We start from the raw sequence: 22,228 nt of genomic DNA, 5'->3' as shown, positions 1-22,228 counted from the left end.
GTGTGTGTGTGTGTGTGTGTGTCCCGGCCCCTCTTTTACGTGTCCCTCTTCATTCCGCAGTCTTTTGGGCATCTGACAAAGACAAACGACAGTGCTTCAGAAATGAGCAGCAGCCCGGCGCACACAAACAGGTTGAAAGAGGAGGAGGGAGAGATGGAGATGGAGAGGGAGAGAAAGCATTGCAATCAAGACTCATTCCTTTGTTTTCTGTTTGGCTGTGTCCTCTCGCGTGACGCTTTGAAATTGATCTCGGGACACAGCAGACCTGAATCCATGGATAATGTTACACTTGAAATGAAACATCAATAAAACTGCGCTTTATACCCAAACAGTCATGTTGACGTAAAAGCTCCTGATATGGAATATTCTATCCTCAATCATATTGTTTTTTTTAAAATCATTTTCAACCGATCCGCCCTTTTTTGTTCAGATAATAAAAGGTAAATGTCATCCAAGTGATTGCACACTCTGGTTTTGGTGTTCTTTAGAAAAATCCTCTTCTGCTTCTGTATCATTCTCACCTCTTTGAGCCCGGCTGATCCAGTTCCACCATTACTATTTATCACAGACGAAAGCCGGTGCAGCCATAACTTCAGCTCGGAAAATAACCTCAACACCATTGTAATTTGTCCAGACGTGGTCAGAGTGGCGAGAGCATTACAGCGCGGATAGTTTGTCACCCTTCTTGTCACCCACTCAGCTTTTTCATCTGCAAGGGAAAGGGCGCCGCTGATAGGGACGATGATCTTGGGAACATAGAGTGCTATTTACAGCGTTCCAGGAGATTCATCGGTCCGCTGACAAATATGATATCTGGCTGCCTCCGCTACTGTCATATCTATCTGTGGAATCAGAGACTGCAACTCAGCCCTTGTCATCCTCTTGACATCTATCGCAGGTCTTTGAGTACGCCTAGGGAGGAAACGAGTCAACCACTCCCTTTTTGGAGGTCAAAGGTTACTCTCCAAACATTCACTCACTCATACACCTGAAAACAGGAATTTCATATTTGGTCAGATAGAGGCAGAAAATCTGATTCATAAATAAATGAGATGACTTGCTGCGATTACTGTAGGGTTCTTGACATCATTTGACAGCCATCATCTATTTCAGTAGAGAAAGCCAATCAGGTGTCTTGGCCTGTCTGTCAGCGAAATTCAATCATCTTCAACAAGACTGAAAGGGGAGACGGTTTATATAGACTATTATAGAGTTGAAAATGCAGTGTTCCAATATTACAATCCTGTGTGGAAAATAAAATATATTCCATACTAGGTATTTTGTCAAAAATCTATAGTTCTTTTTTATTTCATATCTTCTTTCAAATATGACTTATCTCGCTGTAACTTTGGAGATTAAGAAGATGCTATCTGTTATGATTAACCTGCTATGGAGTCCCTTCATTATAAAACCTTTTAGGAAATGTGCCTTTTCTCTGTGCAAAGCTAAGCTAACCGACTGCTGGCTGTAACTAAATGTTGGCTGTGAAGAGATTGAGGTGACTTGCTTACAATGTGGATACAAAAAACATTTTTTTATAAATATCTGACATTAACATCTTACATTTGATTTAACTTCTCACAAAGCAGTTTACTTCACTGAAATACCTGTTCCGTCATGTTGGAAAATGTTGTTCTGATCGCAGCACTATCTATGTGATGGGGCTGGCTCCAGGCTCATGGTGACTGGTAAAGTCCTTTTGAGTCCTTGTTAAAGAAGATAGGAGGCTGGTGGTTGCTGCCCCAGCCAGCTTCACCCAGCCACTAATCCACATTTAATTGAACTCCAGAGACTTTGAAGTGAGTCTGTGATGCAGCAGATCTTATTCCTCATAGAGACAGCGAGGGAGAGGCTGTCCTCAGCTGGCTGCCAAAGCCTCAGCTGGTCCCTCTGCTGTCCCTGCCTTTAATGAGCTCCTTTACCTCAACACTAGTCCGAGCATGCTAACTCACATTTGAATATTTTTGATTAATAAAGCAGCTTCTGCACCACGCTGTGACAACCTTTAGTGTTCCTTTTACCTTTCTACCATCTCCCTGTACACCCCCCGTCAGCTGACGCCTTTGAAACTAAAAGCAGAGGTTGAAACAAAGCGTAGTTAACAAAGCAGTGCTAAGTAGGTTGGAAGCAAATCTAAATGCCGGCTTAGTAGGAGTGTGAATCGCAGGGGGAAGGCCAAGCATCTGTGTCTGTCAGACACCGAGGCAGCCATCAGGACACGTCACTCTGACAGCTAACACAATCTCCAAGGGGACATATTAGGTCAGCTCATTGAAGCATTTTTAATCTGGAGCTTGCTAACAAAATATCTAATCAGATGTTTAGCATAAAAAAGGCTATTAACCTAATCTTTGTCCCATCACAGTACCATCATTATATATCAAATCAATATGCTCTTGTTTCCTATTTCTGTTATATAAGATGTCATTTTTTTTCTCCACCTGTATGCTGCAATATGGATTATCTTTTAGTGAACTAAACATTTCCTTCACTCCTTCCAGCTGAATAGCGCCCATTCTCTTGCTGAAAGGATCGCTTTTTCATTGAGGCTGATCAATATAAGACATTAATCGTGCTGTTCTGGCCGTCGTGCCATCACTGTGTGAAAAATGAACTAAACTAGCCTCCTGTCTGCTCTTCTTCCCTCCCTTACCTCTGGTTTCTTATGTCCCTCTCTGGCCGTAAACGTCCTTTCCATATTCCATTTTCATTATCCCCTTTGAATTCAATCTCCTTCATTTTGTTCTCTCTCTTCCTGTCCCGTCTCTCAGATTTTATCCTATACAGAAGGTCTTCATGGAAAATGGCTGTTCACGGAGATCAGAGCCGTCTTTTCCAGACGCTACCTACTGCAGAATACTTCTCTGGAAATCTTCATGGCCAACAGAAGTAAGAAAGCACCTGATGATTACATTGATGTAACCCTTGCACCTTTTTATTGTAACCCTGATGGATAAACATACACATTTCTCAGTGTAATATTGCTGGGGACATACATTAGGATCACTGTGGTGAACTGTATGTAATTTAACGAATCATTTAGATAATCCTTGATATAATAAATAGATATTTCTCTTCTCTCTACAGCGGCAGTCATGTTCAACTTCCCAGATGCGGCCACAGTCAAGAAGGTGGTCCACAGTCTTCCTCGTGTTGGGGTGGGCACGAACTTTGGCCTTCCACAGACCAGGTGAGAAGCATTGCTCCACACAAATACACAATTCATCTCTAAACACATACAGCATCACATCTGTACAAATCAGAATATTACAGTTATTGGAAGACGGTGTAGGTAAGTGTGAAATTAGTTTAGAAAACCTCGAGTTGTTTCTTGCTGTAACACACAGAGGTTTGGTCGCTATTTGCCCATCCCTCCCACTCTTTCTTCTCAGCCCCTGTACATACTATAATTGGCTTCACACAAACACAGTCTAGCTCATTTATTTATTTCCATCAGTGTGAAGCAAAGAGTAGCTTGTAAGCCTGCGGGGCACACACACACACACACCCCCAACCTCAAATCATGTCTACTCTGTGTCCGGGCAGTGCTGAAGCCAAGCCCAAATCAGAAGCATTTGTGATCCCAGTACTGGTATCCCTGTGAAAATCAAAAGAAATTAGTGCCCAGGAAATATTTCTATAAGATGTCTTATATGGCATATTTTAATTACGTGATGAAACCAGCTATTTTTAAGTTTGATACCAAAAAGTGGCAAGTGTAAAGTCAGGTTTAACCCCAGTATATAACACCCTCTGTCCTAACACCTTTTAACATTGATAAAGGAAAAAAACAAAAAACCTCATGAAGGGTAAATGTTTTTCCAGTGTTCTTCAAAGTTTGCATATAAGTAAACATAGTAACTGTTGGTTTCTTTAAATTGGACTGAAGAGTAAAATCGGAATCCAAAGACAGGGTCAAATATTATTCTGTCCTCATAGGGATTTGTTTCAGTTTTGATACTGCATAGTGCACATTTCTTATCTTCATTAATCTGAGATATGACAGTTGTCTCGTGGGATGTGTGAGTGTTTGGGGAGGTTACGTGTGTGAGACAGCAAGATTTAGGATCTATGGGAAATGTTTTCTCAATATTGAAAAAACACATTTACTCCTCCGAGCAATTGTAACACTGAACACTGAAGGATATGTAATTAATCTGAGTAAGGAAGTGCATCCAGTAATGAGTCAGGGTGGATGTAGGATAGCGTTTGTTTATAACACACACACAGTGTTAGGGTGAGAGAATTTGTGTGTGTTTGTGTTAGGGTCATTAATCAAGCTAGTTTGCAGGCCAGGGTACACCTTACCTCTCTGACCTTAGAGCAGCTGTACAGGGCCGCTCAGTGCACACACACCAGCTCACACAGCCAGTACATCACAAATTATTCAATGTCCAGGGTGCCACGACAATCATTACACAACCACACTTCATTATGCATGTAATATGGTTGGTCATAATTGGATCCAATCCTAATGCTTATAAAACCTTTTGCCAACTTAAAGCACCTCTTGTCATCTCTCTTTTTTATTAGTTATGTGATCTAAAAGAAAATATAGGAACCTATGAAAAAAAAACATATACAGAATATAAGGAATAGTGTCTTTTAAGGCATTCGTATTTAGAAAGTCGTATTTTCATCTTTGAGAGGCCTAATGACTGTAATTTCACACCCTGACAGTGATTAATTCCATCATTTTGCTTAGTTTTAATTGGATTGGAGGTCATTTGTTTTTGTCCTACCGCATACATCATGCCCTGGGCTCTGTGTGTGCGCACATGCACTCAAATATGTGTATTTAAACAATTGTATTGCATATTTGTCTTCTTAATTAGCAAGACTGTAAGCTCAATAGATTTTTCATATAATGACATTTGTATTTTAAAAGTCTAATGAGCCCAAGGCATTTTCTTGGTCTGCTAATTGCTGTTCTTGTGATGTGTGGACTGAATATGTCTTTTTGTCTTTGCACACTGATTGTCCACTCTCACCAGGGCAAGAAACATTTGGAGGGCTACAAGTGTTTTTATATTTATTTTTCTCTCTTTCTCTTTATAGACGTATCTCTCTGGCCACACCAAAGCAACTTTTCAAGGCATCCAGCATGACCCAGCGCTGGCAACGCCGCGAGATATCCAACTTTGATTACCTTATTTTCCTCAATACCATCTCTGGTGAGGACACTACTGATCTGATGTTATGCAGATTGTCACACAGTACAACCAATCAAGAAAATGCACACATCATATTTGTTTTAAAGCGTGTGCTGTTCTCGATACCTTGTTATATGTTTCAATATTTGTCACTTTCCTTCCACCAGGTCGGACCTTTAATGACCTGAATCAGTACCCAGTCTTCCCCTGGGTGATCACCAACTACGACTCAGAGGAACTTGACCTCACTCTGCCCAGCAACTTCAGAGATCTGTCCAAGGTAAGGCAGACACTCCCCTCCCCCTTCACTTGTCTTTCTGAAAGAGAGGTGTGTGTGTGTGTGTGTGTGTGTGTGTGTGTGTGTGTGTGTGTGTGTGTGTGTGTGTGTGTGTGTGTGTGTGTAATTGGCATTGATCATGGTTTAGTGAACCAGCTCTTCAATCACTGGAGGCAGATTGCTATCTTTACACCGTTGTAGCTCTGTTCTTCTCGTTCAATTACTCAAATGTTTGGCTAGTTTACTCTTAGAAGAATTACTGCCAATTTAAAAAAGCATGCACACTAGTTTTACTCATTTTTAATATGAATGTATATGTATTTTTGACATAACTCATCAACTACTCAGTTTCATGTATTTGTAAATATACACATTTGCCAAAATTGCAACTGAAACACTTTACAGATGATGTGTATCAGTAGTTGTTCACTTGCCCTGCTTGAGTCACTAAATATTGCAAGTGTACTTGTTCTTTCTTTGTGACTTCCATTTGCTGGTTTAGCTATTGTTTTCTTTCTACTATTCAAACTTTATAATTGAATACTTCAAATGTGACCTTCTGCAAAACCCCAGGAAGCGAACTAATACTCCCTGGTAGCTCCAGGCATCAAGTGATTGGGCTTAAAACAATGAAACCTGCCCTGAGATGCTCCCTGGCACATAAATACACACACTCACTCTGCTGTAACTGCTTAAAAGATTCTCCCCCATAGTGTAAGTAGACATGTCATTATTTACTCGCATTAACTCCCTATTTTTTCCACACATAAACACAGACAAAAAAGCTCTCTTACTTCTCTCCAGCTCCTCTCCTCTGACTGAAGATCAGTTGTGGGTAATGCTGTCCAGGGGTGGGAGGACAGAGGATTAGTTTTAGAGTGAGATGATTGAGCGACTGTCTAGCTGCTGGATCTAAAATGACTGGATAAATCAGCCATGGAAACAAAAAGGCATGGGTTAATGGACAGGGGATACGTTGGAGGAATTGCATTTCAGAGTTACACTTGAGGGCATTTGTCCGGGTCCTGAGATCATCCCATGTTCATGCAGGATGAAGGAGATACAGAGGTACTCATCTAATGGGAAACCATTTAACATATTGCAGTAAGGCATGTTTAAAACTGAAATAGCATTAAAGAGGGGGAGTAGTTGTAGGTAGTGGGGATATAATAAAATACAATACAGTCCAGGAATTTAAATGTTCTAATCATTTTCTGTCTTTTAAGCTTTATAAATGCTTAATACTAAGAGGCAGGATTTTTCAACTGGAGACTTATCCCAGCAGGAAGGATGTTATACTGTATCTTGACATACAGTATGTAAGGTCAACAGTAGCAGTATGATGTTCATCCAACAAAAAAACGTAAAAGAAACATTCCGTTGACTTGCTTTAATTTCATTGGCCAACAATCAACATCAATCAAATAATATTACACTGCACTGCTTATTAGCACAAGTTCACTAATGTTCACTTTTATAAATGGAAAAACTCAAATATTTTCTGCCAGGGCATCTTTTTTCTTTCTCTTTTGTTCATACACTGCTTCCATCAGTCTGAACATGGCCATAGCTACCTCAATTTTGAACTCTCTTTTCCTTTTCATATTTTACATTTTATAGGTGTTTGCAATTGGTCATTGTTGAGAATGTGGATGTCCACAAAAGTCCAACGCAACTTTACTTCGACTCTGCAAGCAAATCAACTGATATCAAGGATTCCGTTGACATCATGACTTTCAATTTTAATGTTGCAAATGATGGTTGCACTGAGACAATAATTCATTAAAATGCCTTGGACCTTGGAAAGAATAACATGTTCTCTATTATCTGAAACACTAGCCCTGCACAGAAGCTACAGACACATGAACCATCTCCTCACACTTCCATTCGTTCACCCCGCCCTGTCATACAGACTCAAACACCCCAGCAGTCAACACCTTGTCCCTGACGTTCTCCCCAGTCCTGCTTTCACTTCCCATCTGCTCCTCTGTGTCTCTATCCTCTGCTTTTATCCCTCCCAGTGTAGCTTTCCCCACTATATGAAGCTGCATAATCCCTCTGTTTATCTGGCTTCATGTTGCCCAGTAGGCTGAAATGTGACAGTTGAACTCCCCCCACCACCCCCTCACGCATAGACAAACACACACAGAGACTCATACACACAATCATGCAGCCCTCTTTCAGTTCCCAAGCTCGTTTCTGCCTCCCGCATTTCTCCTTTGCGCTGCCTGGAGTTTGGACAGCTCTTCCTCCATGCCCCGGGGACTTGGTGAATGAAGGGTAGATGGGTGGAAGGAGGAGAAACAGAAAGTAAATCTGAGAGCAAAAGAAGGAGGAGGAGGAGAGATCGTAAGAGAAGAAGAAGAACAACAACAACAACAACATCATTGCCGTCCTTGCTCTCTCCCCCCCCCACCCCCCCAGAGTAGCAGCAGAGAGAGAAGGAGGGGAGGGAGCGGGGCCAATCTTTATTACATCTGCTTTATTCATGTTGTTGACACGCGTGTGATATCAGTGTATGACCACTGGACCGTGGCAGACTGCAGTGTCTGGAAAAGGGCAAGCAGCACTGCACAGCGCCCCAAATCAACCCCCACCCCTCCATTCTGCATCCACAATCATGTGTGCTTGGTGTTTCTTCTCTTTGCATTGTAATGTTTTCAGACCTTCTCTGTTGCTGTTTGTCTTCATCATTCACCACTCACTTAGTTTCTCCTCTTCATCCTGCTTTGTTTCCTCTTTATTGTTTTCTTTCTCAGTCTCACTGTCTTTCTTTCTCACCATCCACATCTCTCTTATCCCCCCCCCTTATGTCACGTTGGTTGGTTGTCTCATATAGAAACAGGTCATCTGAGAAGCCTCCAGTGACATTGAGAAGCCAAATTGCCATGAACGTGTGTGTGTGTGAGTGTGCGTGTCACACACTGTCATCATCCCCACTACAACAGAGGCCACACAGAATTTATGTTCCCTGCTGCCAGAGCCATTCTGACCCCAGGGACTTTCTTATCATAAACTCTAACCTCAACCTGACATCAAACGTCGACCCCCGAGATAACATTGTAGTCACGATAAGCACACACGAGAGCTGACTGCTTCTGGATTGGTGTAACTCTCCTTGCACCCCAGTTCTGCACACATTTCTCCACAAAAATGCACTTGTCCTACATAAAGATATCTTTAGAATGATTATAATTGGTCAATGGGGGTCAAACAATTGCACTGAAGGCAAAAGCATAGTCATTCTTGTTGTTTTACAGCTTTTAATAACCCACAACAAACTATCAAAGGAACTGTTAGCCTCCCAGCCAGAGATTATGTTGACTACATCTACATAGCAACAGAAATAGTGAGGATTTATTGAGCGTTCCCGGTACCTTTGTGCTATTACCTACTACTCAAAGCCACATCAGCTAATGGTGTATTGATTTCACCATACGCGCCCCATATGTTTATCCCCCAGGCCCTCCACACCATTTCCACTGTTTAAATAGCACATTATACATAAACACTGCTTTCAAAAGGCTCTTTTGATTTACGACTCAAAGCCCAAGTGATGCTCAAATCGCCGCTAAGCCATTATACTTCATCACCGGTCACCCATTATTGTTTTAAAAGCAAAGCAGCACTGGATAATGTTCAAATAATAGTTCTCAGGAAGATCCTTGTTGTTTCGTCAGGCAGTGTTTTCCCACATGCATATTTTATTTGTGATCTCAACCTGAGAATAATTACGCAGGCTGCCAAGTTGACTTATTGAACACATTCACGACACTGAGCCTTAGAGATAGGGTGGAGATTTATGAATAATGTCATCAATTACATTTTTCTGTGACATGGATGTGACATGGATATGCAGTACATTTTTATTTAAAAGTTTACCCTTTATTGCCTGCCCTTTTAGTTTTCGTAACTGTAATTATTTTTTTCTGAAATTGTTTTCACACTATCTTTAAATGGCTCTAACAGTCTCCATCTCCACTGCTGATGAAGAACTGATTAGGACAATCCAAGATTAATTCTCTGATGTTTTCCCCTTCAAAGCACCAGCGCATCTTCGTTCCTCCGCTTTCTCTCTAGTCTAATTAAAACTACGAGATTGGTTCATTTGTCTGAGTCCTCATCAGAGCGCTATTCTTTGCCACGACATATTAGGCCAATCTGTGGCGGGGCGGCAGCAGGCGCTCCATCAGCACAGTGCCGGGCTCTCCGCTCTGATGTACGGCGCCGTCACCGCGGCTCTGTTGGAGCTACTGTAAGCTGAGGACTCGCCCCACAGTAATTTACAGCAGTAAACAATGTCGGGCTCGCGCAAACCAGCAGCCCCCACATGCACTCACACACAATTCTCCCTCTCGCTCTGTCACTGTGGCACTTTCAGTCTTTTTTTATTTTATATGCCTCCTCTCCCTTTTCTTTTTTTAATGAGCCGACTGTTATTAGGGCTATAAATCAGAGCAATGGGCCTGATGTATAATTCACAGTGTGTACTCACCCACCCCCAGTGGCCCTGAGGAAGCCCGCAGTGTATCACTGTCAACACAGAGCTGCACAGTGTGGTGGCACAAGGCTTTTTCCTGTGTAAATCCTCACACAACCAGGAAGACTATTTACACATTTACCAAATATATGCACGGCACACACCAAATCCAACAAGCAACCGATTCTGCACCAATCCTGTGTGCATCAGTCCCCCTTTACACAAATACATGAACACAACATGCCCCATTACACCCACACAAAACAGTAGCAGTAGCACAGATCAATATCTATGCCTCGCCCTGCATGAGTCCCGCTGTGACAGGCACCCTATGATATGAAAGAGATCCAATTGATCCACGCCCTATAGGCCCTCATCCTCAAAAGGCCATCATTCCATTACCATTGATCCGCTCTGTGTGTGTGAGAGAGAGAAAGAGATGAAGGGGGGTTTGAGGGAATGAGGTATATAGCCAACAGAAGACTAATACAAATTGAACCAGCCTGAAAGGGATTTCTATAAATGACTATTTAAATAATAGCCCAGCAGCACAGGGTTATTGGTTTTTGTAGAGCGATGGAAAATTAATGCAACTTAAACATTTTTTGCTAAACTGCAAATAGGGCTAGAGACCAGTGTATTAGTTACAGATTAATACAAGTATAAATTAAAGGAACCTGCGGCCTTGCTATTGATATTCCTGGTAGGCACTCTTTCATTGGAGCGCATTAGTTTTGTCTGACAGACTACAGCTGCAGGGGCTCTGTTTCACAGACTCTAAAAACCACTCTGTGGGAAAGGATTGATCTCCGTCTGAAGGGAAACATCATCTAATATTCATTTGAAATTGCACAAAGGTTACTAGCTTCATTTGCCTTGCAACTGTTATGCTGCAGAGAGAAGTCCCTGAATGTTTTCACAGTGAAATTCAGTAATCCTTATGCTTTCCCTTTCTAAGAATGCCACTGTGTTTTGTCTGTTTTCATGCAAAGCAGCAATGAAAGGATGTCGCAGGTTGTTTTTCACTTTTAACATACCTGAACATGTGTTTTGTGTATCTCTCCATAGCCCATTGGTGCTCTGAACCCCAAGAGAGCAGCCTTCTTCTCAGACCGGTATGAGTCCTGGGAGGATGATCAGGTGCCGAAGTTCCACTATGGCACCCACTATTCCACCTCCAGCTTCACCATGATGTGGCTACTGCGTATCGTAAGTGCAATGTCTATACAAAAATACATGATACTGAAGTGATTTCACATATTTTGCAGGATAATTTTTCCTATTTGCTTTTACTACAGCTTTATAAAAATGAAAAAAGGTTTATGATATGCAGCCCTTAAGATGAATTGCTGCCAAGAAAACAACAATACACTCGTGGTTGAATCATTTGAGTGATTTCTCTCATTGCATGGGCATCCACTGTAAAGGCTTGGCATATCCTCATTGTTTATTTTAAAATCCCAGCTCTTTTGCACAGATATATTCTGTTACTTAAAATGCACACACATTATCCAGTGTTTGGTTGTTTTTATTAGTTGGTGATATTTATATAGTTTGTGTTAAATGTGGTTTGTTTAACAAATACATCTTCTATACGGTACCTCTTGTACAAAAATGTTCATGTGACAATTGCCATTAAAAGTTTATCACCAAAGTTTGTAATAATAATATGCATTCAAAAAGTTATATGTATGCATAGTTGTTGCCTAGGATAGTTTAGTATAGTAATGCAAAGCCAACTTATTTTTCAAACTATCTTTATACACTTATATCTATTGTTTCTTTTTGGAGTATAATTTAATTTATTCTTAATTACATACCTACTTCCTAGAAACACATGTATTTGCATCAGAATGAGAGTATATGTATGCTAAATATTGCATTACATGCATATTGTCCCTCATTTATTGCTGCATTCAATTTATTTGACTGATATCGTGGCCGTATAATAATAAAAAAACATCAAAAACATTGCCATTAAATATGTGCCATGACATTTATTTTTCCCTTAAGAAAAGTATTAACATATTTGAAGCATACCAGGTAGTATAGTATGTGATTTGATATGTTTTGAAGGAGTATATGCTGTGTACATTTCGCACCGGTGGCTTTCTTTCAGAACCTTTTGTTGAATGGATGCCATTAATCTTTCCATACTGCACTCGAGGGAAAGGGAGGTTACTAAGTTTCTCCAACGTGCCGTTTTCTGCTGTTATTGTCCCAGTAGCTCACTGTCTCAGCGACTCCCAGTGGAGTTACCTCATTGATCCCCGCACATCATTAGTGGGCTTACTCTAAAGCCACTTTACCAGAAACCCTCACTTATAACTCTCTTAAAGATCAAAACTAACATCACGGCGTAACTGAAAACTGTTTGTGCAATAAATGTAAACTATTTGCGTGTCTTTTGTGTTTATTTGTGAAATGTTATAGCCGGATTAATCCTGTTCGGCTTGTTTAACTGCAGGATTAGATAGTGTGGTTAACCCTATACACTTCTTAAGCAAATGAGGCATAATTCATTTCAGACTGGACTTTAATTAGCTATCTACAGTATTGGTTTGTAACTATGGCCCAGCATATTGTGTCCATGTCACTTGGGGCTGTTGCGTCAGAGAAACAGCTATTGATCTCTCCTAACAAGATTATACATGATTAGAAATGCATCAGTAGCACAAGTGTATTGGCTTCAGTAGCTCACTGGGATTATTGTTATTCACTTGTTCATTTTTGTATTCCAGTTTGTTCAATGGAGTGTAAAAGAAGTAGATTTATGTTGAAATCTGTTGATTTAGTGCTGTATTGAACCACAGCAGAGACTTTTATTAAGTTTTATTGCGCAGCTAGGGATTCAATTTGACCAACCACAATAGTTGTTGTCAATTAAAGCAGCAGAATTCAGTGATGAAATTGAAGCATGTTTTTTTTCTTATCAACAGGAACCCTTTACCACATTCTTCCTAAACTTCCAAGGAGGAAAGTTTGACCATGCTGACCGCACCTTCTCCTCAGTCGCCCGGGCATGGAGGAACTGCCAGAGAGACACCTCTGATGTCAAGGTAGTGTACACACTGATGAACATACGCATATGATTGGAAAATACATTCCTGGTTGACGTTTAGAAGAGATAAAGGACTGGGTTCTCCAGCAGAATAAATCCCCATCCAGCATCCTTACAGACAAAGAAGAAAAGGTTTCAAAAGAGTAATGTCCAGTCACTACCAATCATTGTTCCTATGCAATGAAAGCTTCCTGGTCTTCTGATCAAAGCGCAAGACTAATCCTCATCTGTCCCAGCCGTCTGTCTCAGATTCAGCCAGCTATAACCTGGACTTGAATCCATTCCCATTGGGCCCCCAAACTCTGCTGAGCTGTTGGATCTGCGCCGCAACAGCACAGGTCATTCTCATACTGAGGGCCTTCGAACCCCCAGTGCACACTTTTAACTGCACTCCTAAAACATTTACGACTACAGTCAGACATTCTATGTCAAAGCTGAGTTTGGCCTGGTCTCCTGGCACTGGGTCACTGGATGGGGGAACAGAGGTGGTGTTGGGGGTTTTGACGCTTGATTGCGTTTACCACCCCCCTCACATCCCGCCGATAAAACATATGGATTGTGTTACTACGTAGCTGGCCAATGCTTGATTGCGAAAGCCCAACAAGAGCCCTCGTTTGCTCTCTCGGTCTAGACCTGTCAATGTGGATCAAACTGTGAGAGCTCAACCTCAGATCAAAATAAAGGGAAATCTGGACCACATCACTTTGTTTCCTTGTTCAGTTTGACATTTTTGCATTTTTTGAATGAGCCCGTCGACTTTATCCACTTGGACGAACACATTCATGTACTGGGCAAAAGAGGAATTAGGGACAAGATGTATCAATTTAGTATGCTAAGTACACCATTTAGCTTTAGCATTTGAGCCATTGATAGCAACCCTCTGTCCCTGCCAGAGGGCAAACAGCCCCAGTGTTTTCATACCCCACTAGTAAAGAAGGGGTGATAATAGGTTACAACACCCAGATTCAATGTGTCTCTAGCCTGGGTGACGCTAGCCTGACCTCCAGTCCCCAATCCCCTGACCCCTAGCCTCAGCCCAAAGGCATCAGAGGGGGAGAGAGAGGAGCAGAGGGGTTAGAGGTAGCAACAGTGGAAGTGTAGCAAAGGAGCCCAGGGGCCAGAGCCCCTTCCAGTGACCCATGACAGGACAGGATTGGGGATCAGAGGGGCTGGCCTCTGACCAGGCAGGAGCACTGGGGCCACTGCACATAATGGTCCATGCAAGCCAAGCTAGAGTGTTGGGGAGCGAAGCCCTCAAGGGGGTGGGTGGTGTGTGTGTGTGTGTGTGTGTGTGTGTGTGTGTGTGTGTGAGATTAAAATAGCCCAATTGCTTTTACAATAAATAAACATTGAATGTGTTTAATTGAATAGTAAAGGGATTTAACGTTAGTGGCAGGTTGTGTGTGAGAAAGAATAAATAAGACAGCCCAATATTTAAAAAAATTGTTATTCTTTTCCCCCGCATATTTAGCATATTTCTCAACTTTCCGCATATTTCTCAACTTCCCGCAATTTCACCGCATAAAATCACATAAAACCCCCGCATGTTTAATCGCATAATCAAGGAATTTAGCCCGCGTTTTTCTGGAGGGTCTAATTAGTCCTTCGTCCCCTTTCATTTCAATGAGACCAGAACTAAAATTAGGATAATATTATTGTTTGTGTAATATTTTTCTAGAATATCATAGAGTACCGATGAGACTTTGGGTCTCATACATTTTGTCTCTTGTGTCGCATTGCAGCTTTTGAAGATAGCAAATTAATGCAGTAAAAAGCTAGCTTGAGTTGGCTGAGCTTGGTTAGCTTCAGTGTCCTTTTAAATAGAAGATGTTGTAGTAGTGTGCAGAAAGGATCTGAGTGTTGATGTNGTGTGTGTGTGTGTGTGTGTGTGTGTGTGTGTGTGTGTGTGTGTGTGTGTGTGTGTGTGTGTGTGTGTGTGTGTGTGTGTGTGTGTGTGTGTGTGTGTGTTCAAATTTACAGCAGGCTGCAGCCAGTGAACCTGGGTGAGCAGGAGGCCTCGTTAAGAGGTTGACCTTTTAGTTTTAGGTCGGGTTTTGTGGAGTGAAGACATTTCAGAAGTGAGGAAGTGCTGTGTTGTTTTAAACCTGTGTGTTTGCTTGCTCATTTGATTGGGTCTTTTCACCCCATTGATGAGAGGTGGATGTTTTGTACAGCTAATCTCAAAGAAGGGTAATGTTCACGCTTGAGTTTTCTCTTATTTTTCTAGAGATCAGGTTGCCTCTGACCTAGTTCTTGAAATTCAGTTTAATTAAAAATGCTTGAACCTGTTACTCTGGCTAAGTATTAGCAAGCTGTAGACTACAGCATGTTAGCTCAGGGCTGCTGTTAGTCTGATTATCCCGGATATCAGACTTTCAACAAATTGATAGCTCTGTTTTTTTTGAGAGCAACAGTCCAAATTTGTGGTCACAGAACTTTCTTCACAGTCAACACATTTCTAAAAGATATGTTCTCAATCCGTCTGTAAGACAAGATATAAGGGTTTTATTCAACCACATTTAACTGCAATTTAGATTTTTTTCTTTGCATAAATGTTCTTTGTTAAAGAACGTTGTTAAAAAAATACATATTATGATATATATTAAAAACTATCAATTTAAATTCAACACAATGTAAATGTTATGATCTGCTTTTTTGTTTTGACTATTTACATGAAGAAGCCAAGGACTCTGACATCCTAGTCTATTGTTTTATAATCAGAAAGATGTACACATACCCAGAAGTTTAGTACAGTTTAGGCCTAAAGGGTAGTATGAATTTATCTAGATACATTTTTAAGCTCAAACTGAAGTGCAATGTTTACACTCATTGTGGTAAGTTCTGCTTTGTTGAGAATGACGGATGAATAAACATATGGGGTTACATCTCATGTCATAACTATATTTCTCTTCACTATCCGCCAGTTTGAAAATACTTTCTGTTGTTTGGGACAGCCAAATAAAATCATCAGTTAGGAAAGAATTTGGCGGGTACTGTCTGTTTCTTTTTTGTGGAATCAGGGGGAAGGCAGAAAGAAAAAAAATGACTGCTGCTCAGATACAGACAAAGAGTAGTGAAAAACCACAACCAAGTGCATGCTCAGAGGTTTTTGACATCTTCTGTAGAGCCCAAAGCACAAATGCGTGCAGCAGTCAGAAATGTAATTACCATGAATAATTGTACAATTTTAGAAAACTCCACTGTGTAACTGTTGTAACAGATATACACACAAAGCCATTTCTAAATCCACTCTGAACCGGGTTTATAAAGGCCTGCCCGTCTGTTTGTATTTGACTTATACTTTTTTGGGGCCTTATTCTACTTCAGCACTCCTTAATTGGACATATTCAGATCACACCTTTCTAAATCTGACCCTTTTAATCGGGCGTGAACATTTCTCTGTGCCTTCTGTTTAAGAAACATACTTCAGTCAGCATTATTTTAAATGTGTCTCTGTGCTATATCAATGCAGGAGCTGATCCCAGAGTTTTACTACCTCCCCGAGATGTTTGTCAACGCCAACAGTTACAACCTGGGAGTGATGGAGGAAGGCGCCTTGGTCTCTGATGTGGAGCTGCCACCTTGGGCCAAGAGCCCGGAGGAGTTTGTGCGCAACAATCGACTGGTAAGAAACACACATAGCAATATGTAAATGTATAATAAATATTATATAATTAATATAAAGTGTTACATTATTGTTGTGGTCAAAATAAATATTTTGTTGTAATATTAAAAGGTTGTTACTGTCACAAAACATAGACATTTCTGACTTTGATAATAAATCTTAGCACAAATCTTAGCTCAGGAACATAGTAGGCCTACGGTTTTTATTAAAAGATAGATATAATAACAACTTTTCTTCTCTTGGCTAGCTCCAGAGAACAGCAGAATGAGTGTAGAAAACATTAACAATAATGAAATCGTTTTTACGTTGATGAAAAGGAAATACTCTTGAAGTTGTTCACATGTTCACAAGCCTCTGGGATTGCTATAGATTCAACAATATTGAACAAAAAACTAAGAAAATTGAGGATTTACTCTTTTCATAGGCTTATTGGGCACCACGCAGTGTGTGTGCGAAAGAGCGAGAAAGCACAGCTACTAAACGAGTATCATGTACTGTAGTGTCATGACGTTTTTAAATATTAAGAATTCATATGTATCAAAAACGATATTTCTACAAATCGTTGAGACACATTGTAAACATACACGCACATATCTGTCTCATATGTCACGTAACCCAGACGAACTGAAGTCCTGCCAGAAGTTTCTGCCCCTCCTATTTTGCCTGGAATTGCTAATTCAAAGAGACAGTGTTATTTCCTGATCATCTCACAGTTCTTCCTGTTACCTGAGCCTCCCGCTCCTCCGACATGCCCCAGCTCTCACATTGCTGTGTCGGCAAAGTGATCCAACATCACCTCACCTCCTCTCCCTATCCACCTCGCCATCTCTCTTTCTGCTCCCGCTCTGTTCACACACACATGCTGCACGTTCGTGTGTGAGATTTCAACCGTGTTGGTGTGCAGAGATGATGCAGTATCCTATTTCTGATCTCCCCTTCCGCCTGCTCGGCCCAAAGCAGAGATATTCAGTGTATATGCATGTCGGACGTTGTCAAACTTGCTATCATATTTTCATTGTAGATGTTCTCTCTACTTCCATATGCACACACACACACACACACACACACACACACACACACACACACACACACACACACACACACACACACACACACACACACACACACACACACACTAGGCTGTGAAACTACGGTAACTCTTTATATCAGATTACCTTGATCTGCTCTAGAAGGTCAGAAAACACAAGATAGATTTATTATTTCTGTTGTGTGTTTCCAGAGTAGTATGACTTTGGTACTTTTAGATTTCAACTTTAAAACTTGTTGACTTAATGCAGCGTTTAACTGATGCTCAAATTCCACAATGTCCTTGTAAATAAAAATCGGTTTCATGGATACATAGGCTAGAATAAAATCAAATAACATGAATTACATACATAGGTAATAATGCAAATAATTATGCCTGTATTTTCAATGCTTTAAAAGTCCTCAGCTGGCTCGATTTGTAATCATCTCACAGGCCGCATTCCCTCTCTGTGAAGTGTTTGGGGTACAACAGATGTAGCTTCCTGTGCGATGTGCCCACATTGGTAATGGGTGCTGATGAGGCTGGGGGTGCTCTGTGACCTGTGCAGTCCTGCGGTGGCTCTGTTAACCAGCCTGCTGATATGACCAGCACCCTATCATTAATCACACACTTCTCCCTCTTTGGCTGTCAGCATGCTCTAGTCCAGGCCAAGGTGGATTTATAAGGGAACAAATGTTCTTCAGGCGGCATGTTGTTTTCCCGTATGAAACTTAATTTGTGCTGATTAAAGAATATACCTTATAATAATTATTGTCATTTGTCAAACTTGTTGTCATATAACGCTAAAACAATGCATTTATCAATTGCTCAAGTAATTTACTTATATGAAGATGCACTGCAGTGTGTGATCTGAATAGTAGGTCAGACATAAGTAATATGAAAATATTGGCTAAAGAATTCAAGAATTCAAGAAGTTTGATTGGGCATTTTCATTTTTTTTTTATTGAAAATGTAATTATGAAACAAATAATAATATGATTAAACAATCAGTGAGAAGACCAATTAACAGTTTATTTAATTGTATTGTTAGCATTTTTTCCTTTGGACTGATCTACCATCAATTCTGCTCTCCAATGTAAAGATGGTTTAATAAACCAACTTAGAACGTACCCACCGTAAGAATATTCATAATTTGGATAATGTTATTGTATACTTCACACGAAATATGTCAAAACTGTACCACAGAAGAAACTAACTGTACCAGCGAGTTAATGTGCTTTGGGCTCCTGCAAGCACAAAGCGGCTTTTCATTGCCAGTTTAAGTGCGGTAGACTCATCTACTCCTGCTCCCATGGTTTCCTCTGGTTCTTTCCTTTGTGCCCAATTTAGCACTGCAGAGGCAATTTAGACTTATCCAAATGGTTCACACTCATGCACAGCTACCTGCTAGTTACTGCTTTCAGGCTGATACAATTGCAGTCTGCGGTTTCTTTCTGTACTTCGTGCAAATTGAGATATTGATTCAGTGTGCAGCCAAGCCCAGCAGGCAGGTGTAGCAGAGCAACATAACAAGCTCAGTTAAAGAAAGAGTATCACGGTCTTTTATACGGAGAATGTGAATCACAATCTGTATTTTATTTGTCGTAATAGGTAGTAAAATTATTCACATCATATTGATCCACTTCTGCAAGATGTTGGCTCCAAATGTCAATGGTGGTCAGACAATAAAATATATTCTTAATATTATTGTTGTACATTTGTAGTCCCTTTAGATTATCTCTGAAAGAGGTTTTGATCAGTACATTGTCGGTATACATTTAGTCTCTTAGAGAACCAGTCATTCAGTACTATTGAACATTTACAGACCAAATCAGAGAGCCAGAGCACAGGAGGGTGGACAAGAAAAAAAAAGGGATAAATGGGCAGAGGACGAGGTAGAGGGAGGCATGTGTGGGTGGACAGGTCTCTGGTCATGACAGATAGCTGGCATTAGAGGGTGTCAGCTGGCAACTGTGGTACTGTTGGGAGAGAGATGAGCGTGGCAGAGAAGAGAGGAAGACTGAAGGAGTTAATGGGCTGTTTGGCTCTCTTTAGCTTGTCTGCTGCTAATGGCCTCGCAACACAAGGATAGACAGCAGGAGAGAACACGCAAACACACGCAAATGCGCACGCACTTACAAATACACACATGCCTGCTGTCTCTACTCCGGTTATGAGCCCTAGATGATTAACAGCTAATTAGGGCCCAATCTGGAAAGGCCATTAAAAGCCTCTCACAGTAAAGGATTGTGCTGCTGTGCAAAACGGCAGCTTGTTTTTGTTGTGTGTGTGTGTGTTGTTGTGAGTGAGAGTCGCATGGTTGCTAATAAAAAAAAAAAAACTGCCTAAATGATAAACATTACATCAAGTTGAAGCCTGGTTTATATTGCTCTGGTGTTGGAAGTACCATAGTTTATCACTAATGTTTAGTTAGAGGTGTTGCATGGCAACAGATAAACTGCAACGTGTGTCTTCACAGATTGTTGTAGAAACTGGCTTGAAGTTCAGTTGTAAAGAAAAAAAAGGTTTGAAGTTTTTAGGAACATGTATTTTAGACAGACTTTCTGGAGACAAAGCTTCTCCGCGCCTCAAGTCAAGCATGCGCCTTCTCTACGATGAAGTGCCTACAGTATACTTAAATGCTTGCTTGTAAAGGCACACTCCCTTTCTCTTGACCCATCACAAATCCACACACACATGCACGCAGAGACACGGGGTCTTGAGGCGGCATGCCACAGAGATCAGGGGCTGCTTGTTGTTCTTACCAGTAGGTCAAAGAAGAGGTTAAGAACTTGATCCCTCCTCCACCAGATAACTACATGTCTCTGGGCACTGTCAGCCTCTCTGACATTCCACTAAGACCGCATCTCCCTGCTCAGGTCTGCTAAACATTAGCGCGATAGCAGGTGATCCTGTGTATATGTTGGCTAAGTTTGTGCGTGTGTTTGTGTGCACATCAATGTTTACCTGTGCTGTCATGTGTCCAGGCTTCAGTGGAGATACTGATGTGGAGCGTCCTAAACCACAGTCTGTTCTGTAAGCCATCTCCTACTTTGAGAAGCCCAATGGTCGACTGGGTGGAGATTTAAGAGGCCGCATTTTATACATTAATGGCAACAAATTAAATTATTATCTAGTCCTGGCTGTTTTATTTTTCCGAATGTCATTCAGCAGAATTATTGAAAACTACTGTCCCAATTTTCATGAAACTTGGTCGGAATGATCTTAAACAATTTATGTATCATTTTTGTGAACATTGGAAGATATGGCATTGCTTTTGCATTCATGTGGTGCTGTGATAACAGTAAAAAGGTGTTCCTGTCTCGGGAAGCCAGACCAAGGATCTTTTTTTAAAGTGTTGTTTTGAAGCTCTGGTAATAAAAATATAACTCAATTTATTTTTAGCCACCAATTTTTTTGCGACAAACACACTGAAGTGGGAAGAACAACCTCCCTGACTCAGATATGAGACCATCCAAGCAGCTTGTGAATGCACCTTTGACATTGGCAGGGGTCTGTGTTCTCCAGGTGTCATTCTAGTTTGAAACATAACACCAAGACTTACATTTTCATAATCAAACAAATAAAGTACTGCATCATTAGGTAACTAATAAAGCCATTCATTCGTTCTCCATCTGTTTCGATACAACAGGTATCTCTCCCATCCAAACACTGATTTGTCAATTCCTAACTGACAACAAAGACTGCCCATTTTCCTTCTTTGAGTAAAGAGGGGTTGCAATCACCATCTAACCCATGGAAGTCTATAGGGCCCATTTGCTGCTCTATAGTTCACATCTTTGGTTCCCTTCAGTCAGCTGCGCTCTTGTAATTCTGCTGATGGACCTGCAAACCACACACATGGGAGAGACTGGCAGCACATTACTTTCGGCCTTTTCCTCTATAAAACATCGACTCGCTCAAAGCAGTGACAGAGACGTCACTTAAACTGCCCTCGCAGAATGAGGGAGAGACCTTGCTCTTGTCGAATGGGCAAAGCCAACTGAGTGATGGGTCAGAAGTTGATACTGAGAGAGGGGACCACAGGTCATCACCGCGTGATAAACCCTTACTGTAAGGACCTCACAAAGCTTTGCTGGATGGATGTAAGACACTAAAGTAACTTGTGTGATTAGAGTAACTCATTTAACCAAAATGCTATTTATTTTTTATTAAAATCCTGCTTTGAGTGCTTAAAGAGCATCTTGCAGGGTTTTTTTTTTTCTACATTTATGCTTAAACTTGCTTGAAAATTACAATTTAAAAAAAAGTGAATGTAGGATTTGATATGTTTTACGAGACATAAGGGCAGGTTGCTTGAAAATTACAATTAAAAAAAAAGTGAATGTAGGATTTGATATGTTTCTTATACGAGACATAAGGGCAGGAATTCCAAGAGGGAAAGGAGGCAATTTTGAGCTCCTGCTCTTGAAAACGAGCTTTTTTTAAGGTCTACGTCCAAAACGCGCCATAATTACATCATACAGGCGGACACATCTCCGCTCTCTGAACCGCGGGTATATAGTAGAGTTGCGTTGAGTAGAGCGGTCTGCCTGTTTTAGTGGATGCTGGTATTTTTCGGTAAGTTTTACATTGTATTTCACC

The 22,228-nt window shown here is 40.9% G+C and overlaps 1 protein-coding gene across 1 annotated transcript in view; it reads left to right on the top strand.

Annotated features, from left to right (window-relative positions):
* The window catches only part of lrba (LPS-responsive vesicle trafficking, beach and anchor containing), a 192,058-nt gene that overhangs the window by 128,736 nt on the left and 41,094 nt on the right, over positions 1-22,228 (top strand). Inside the window, 7 exon segments of the mRNA XM_010775549.1 lie at positions 2,772-2,889; positions 3,088-3,190; positions 5,059-5,174; positions 5,321-5,433; positions 10,979-11,119; positions 12,850-12,969; positions 16,444-16,596. Of these exon segments, the coding sequence (XP_010773851.1) occupies positions 2,772-2,889; positions 3,088-3,190; positions 5,059-5,174; positions 5,321-5,433; positions 10,979-11,119; positions 12,850-12,969; positions 16,444-16,596 (864 nt within the window).

This window comes from Notothenia coriiceps, unplaced genomic scaffold, assembly GCF_000735185.1.
Source record: "Notothenia coriiceps isolate Sejong01 unplaced genomic scaffold, NC01 NC01_scaffold00015798, whole genome shotgun sequence".
In the NCBI taxonomy this organism is placed as follows: Eukaryota; Metazoa; Chordata; class Actinopteri; order Perciformes; family Nototheniidae; genus Notothenia; species Notothenia coriiceps.
Note: the sequence above shows the minus strand (reverse complement) of the source record. Positions and strands in the feature narration are given on the sequence as shown.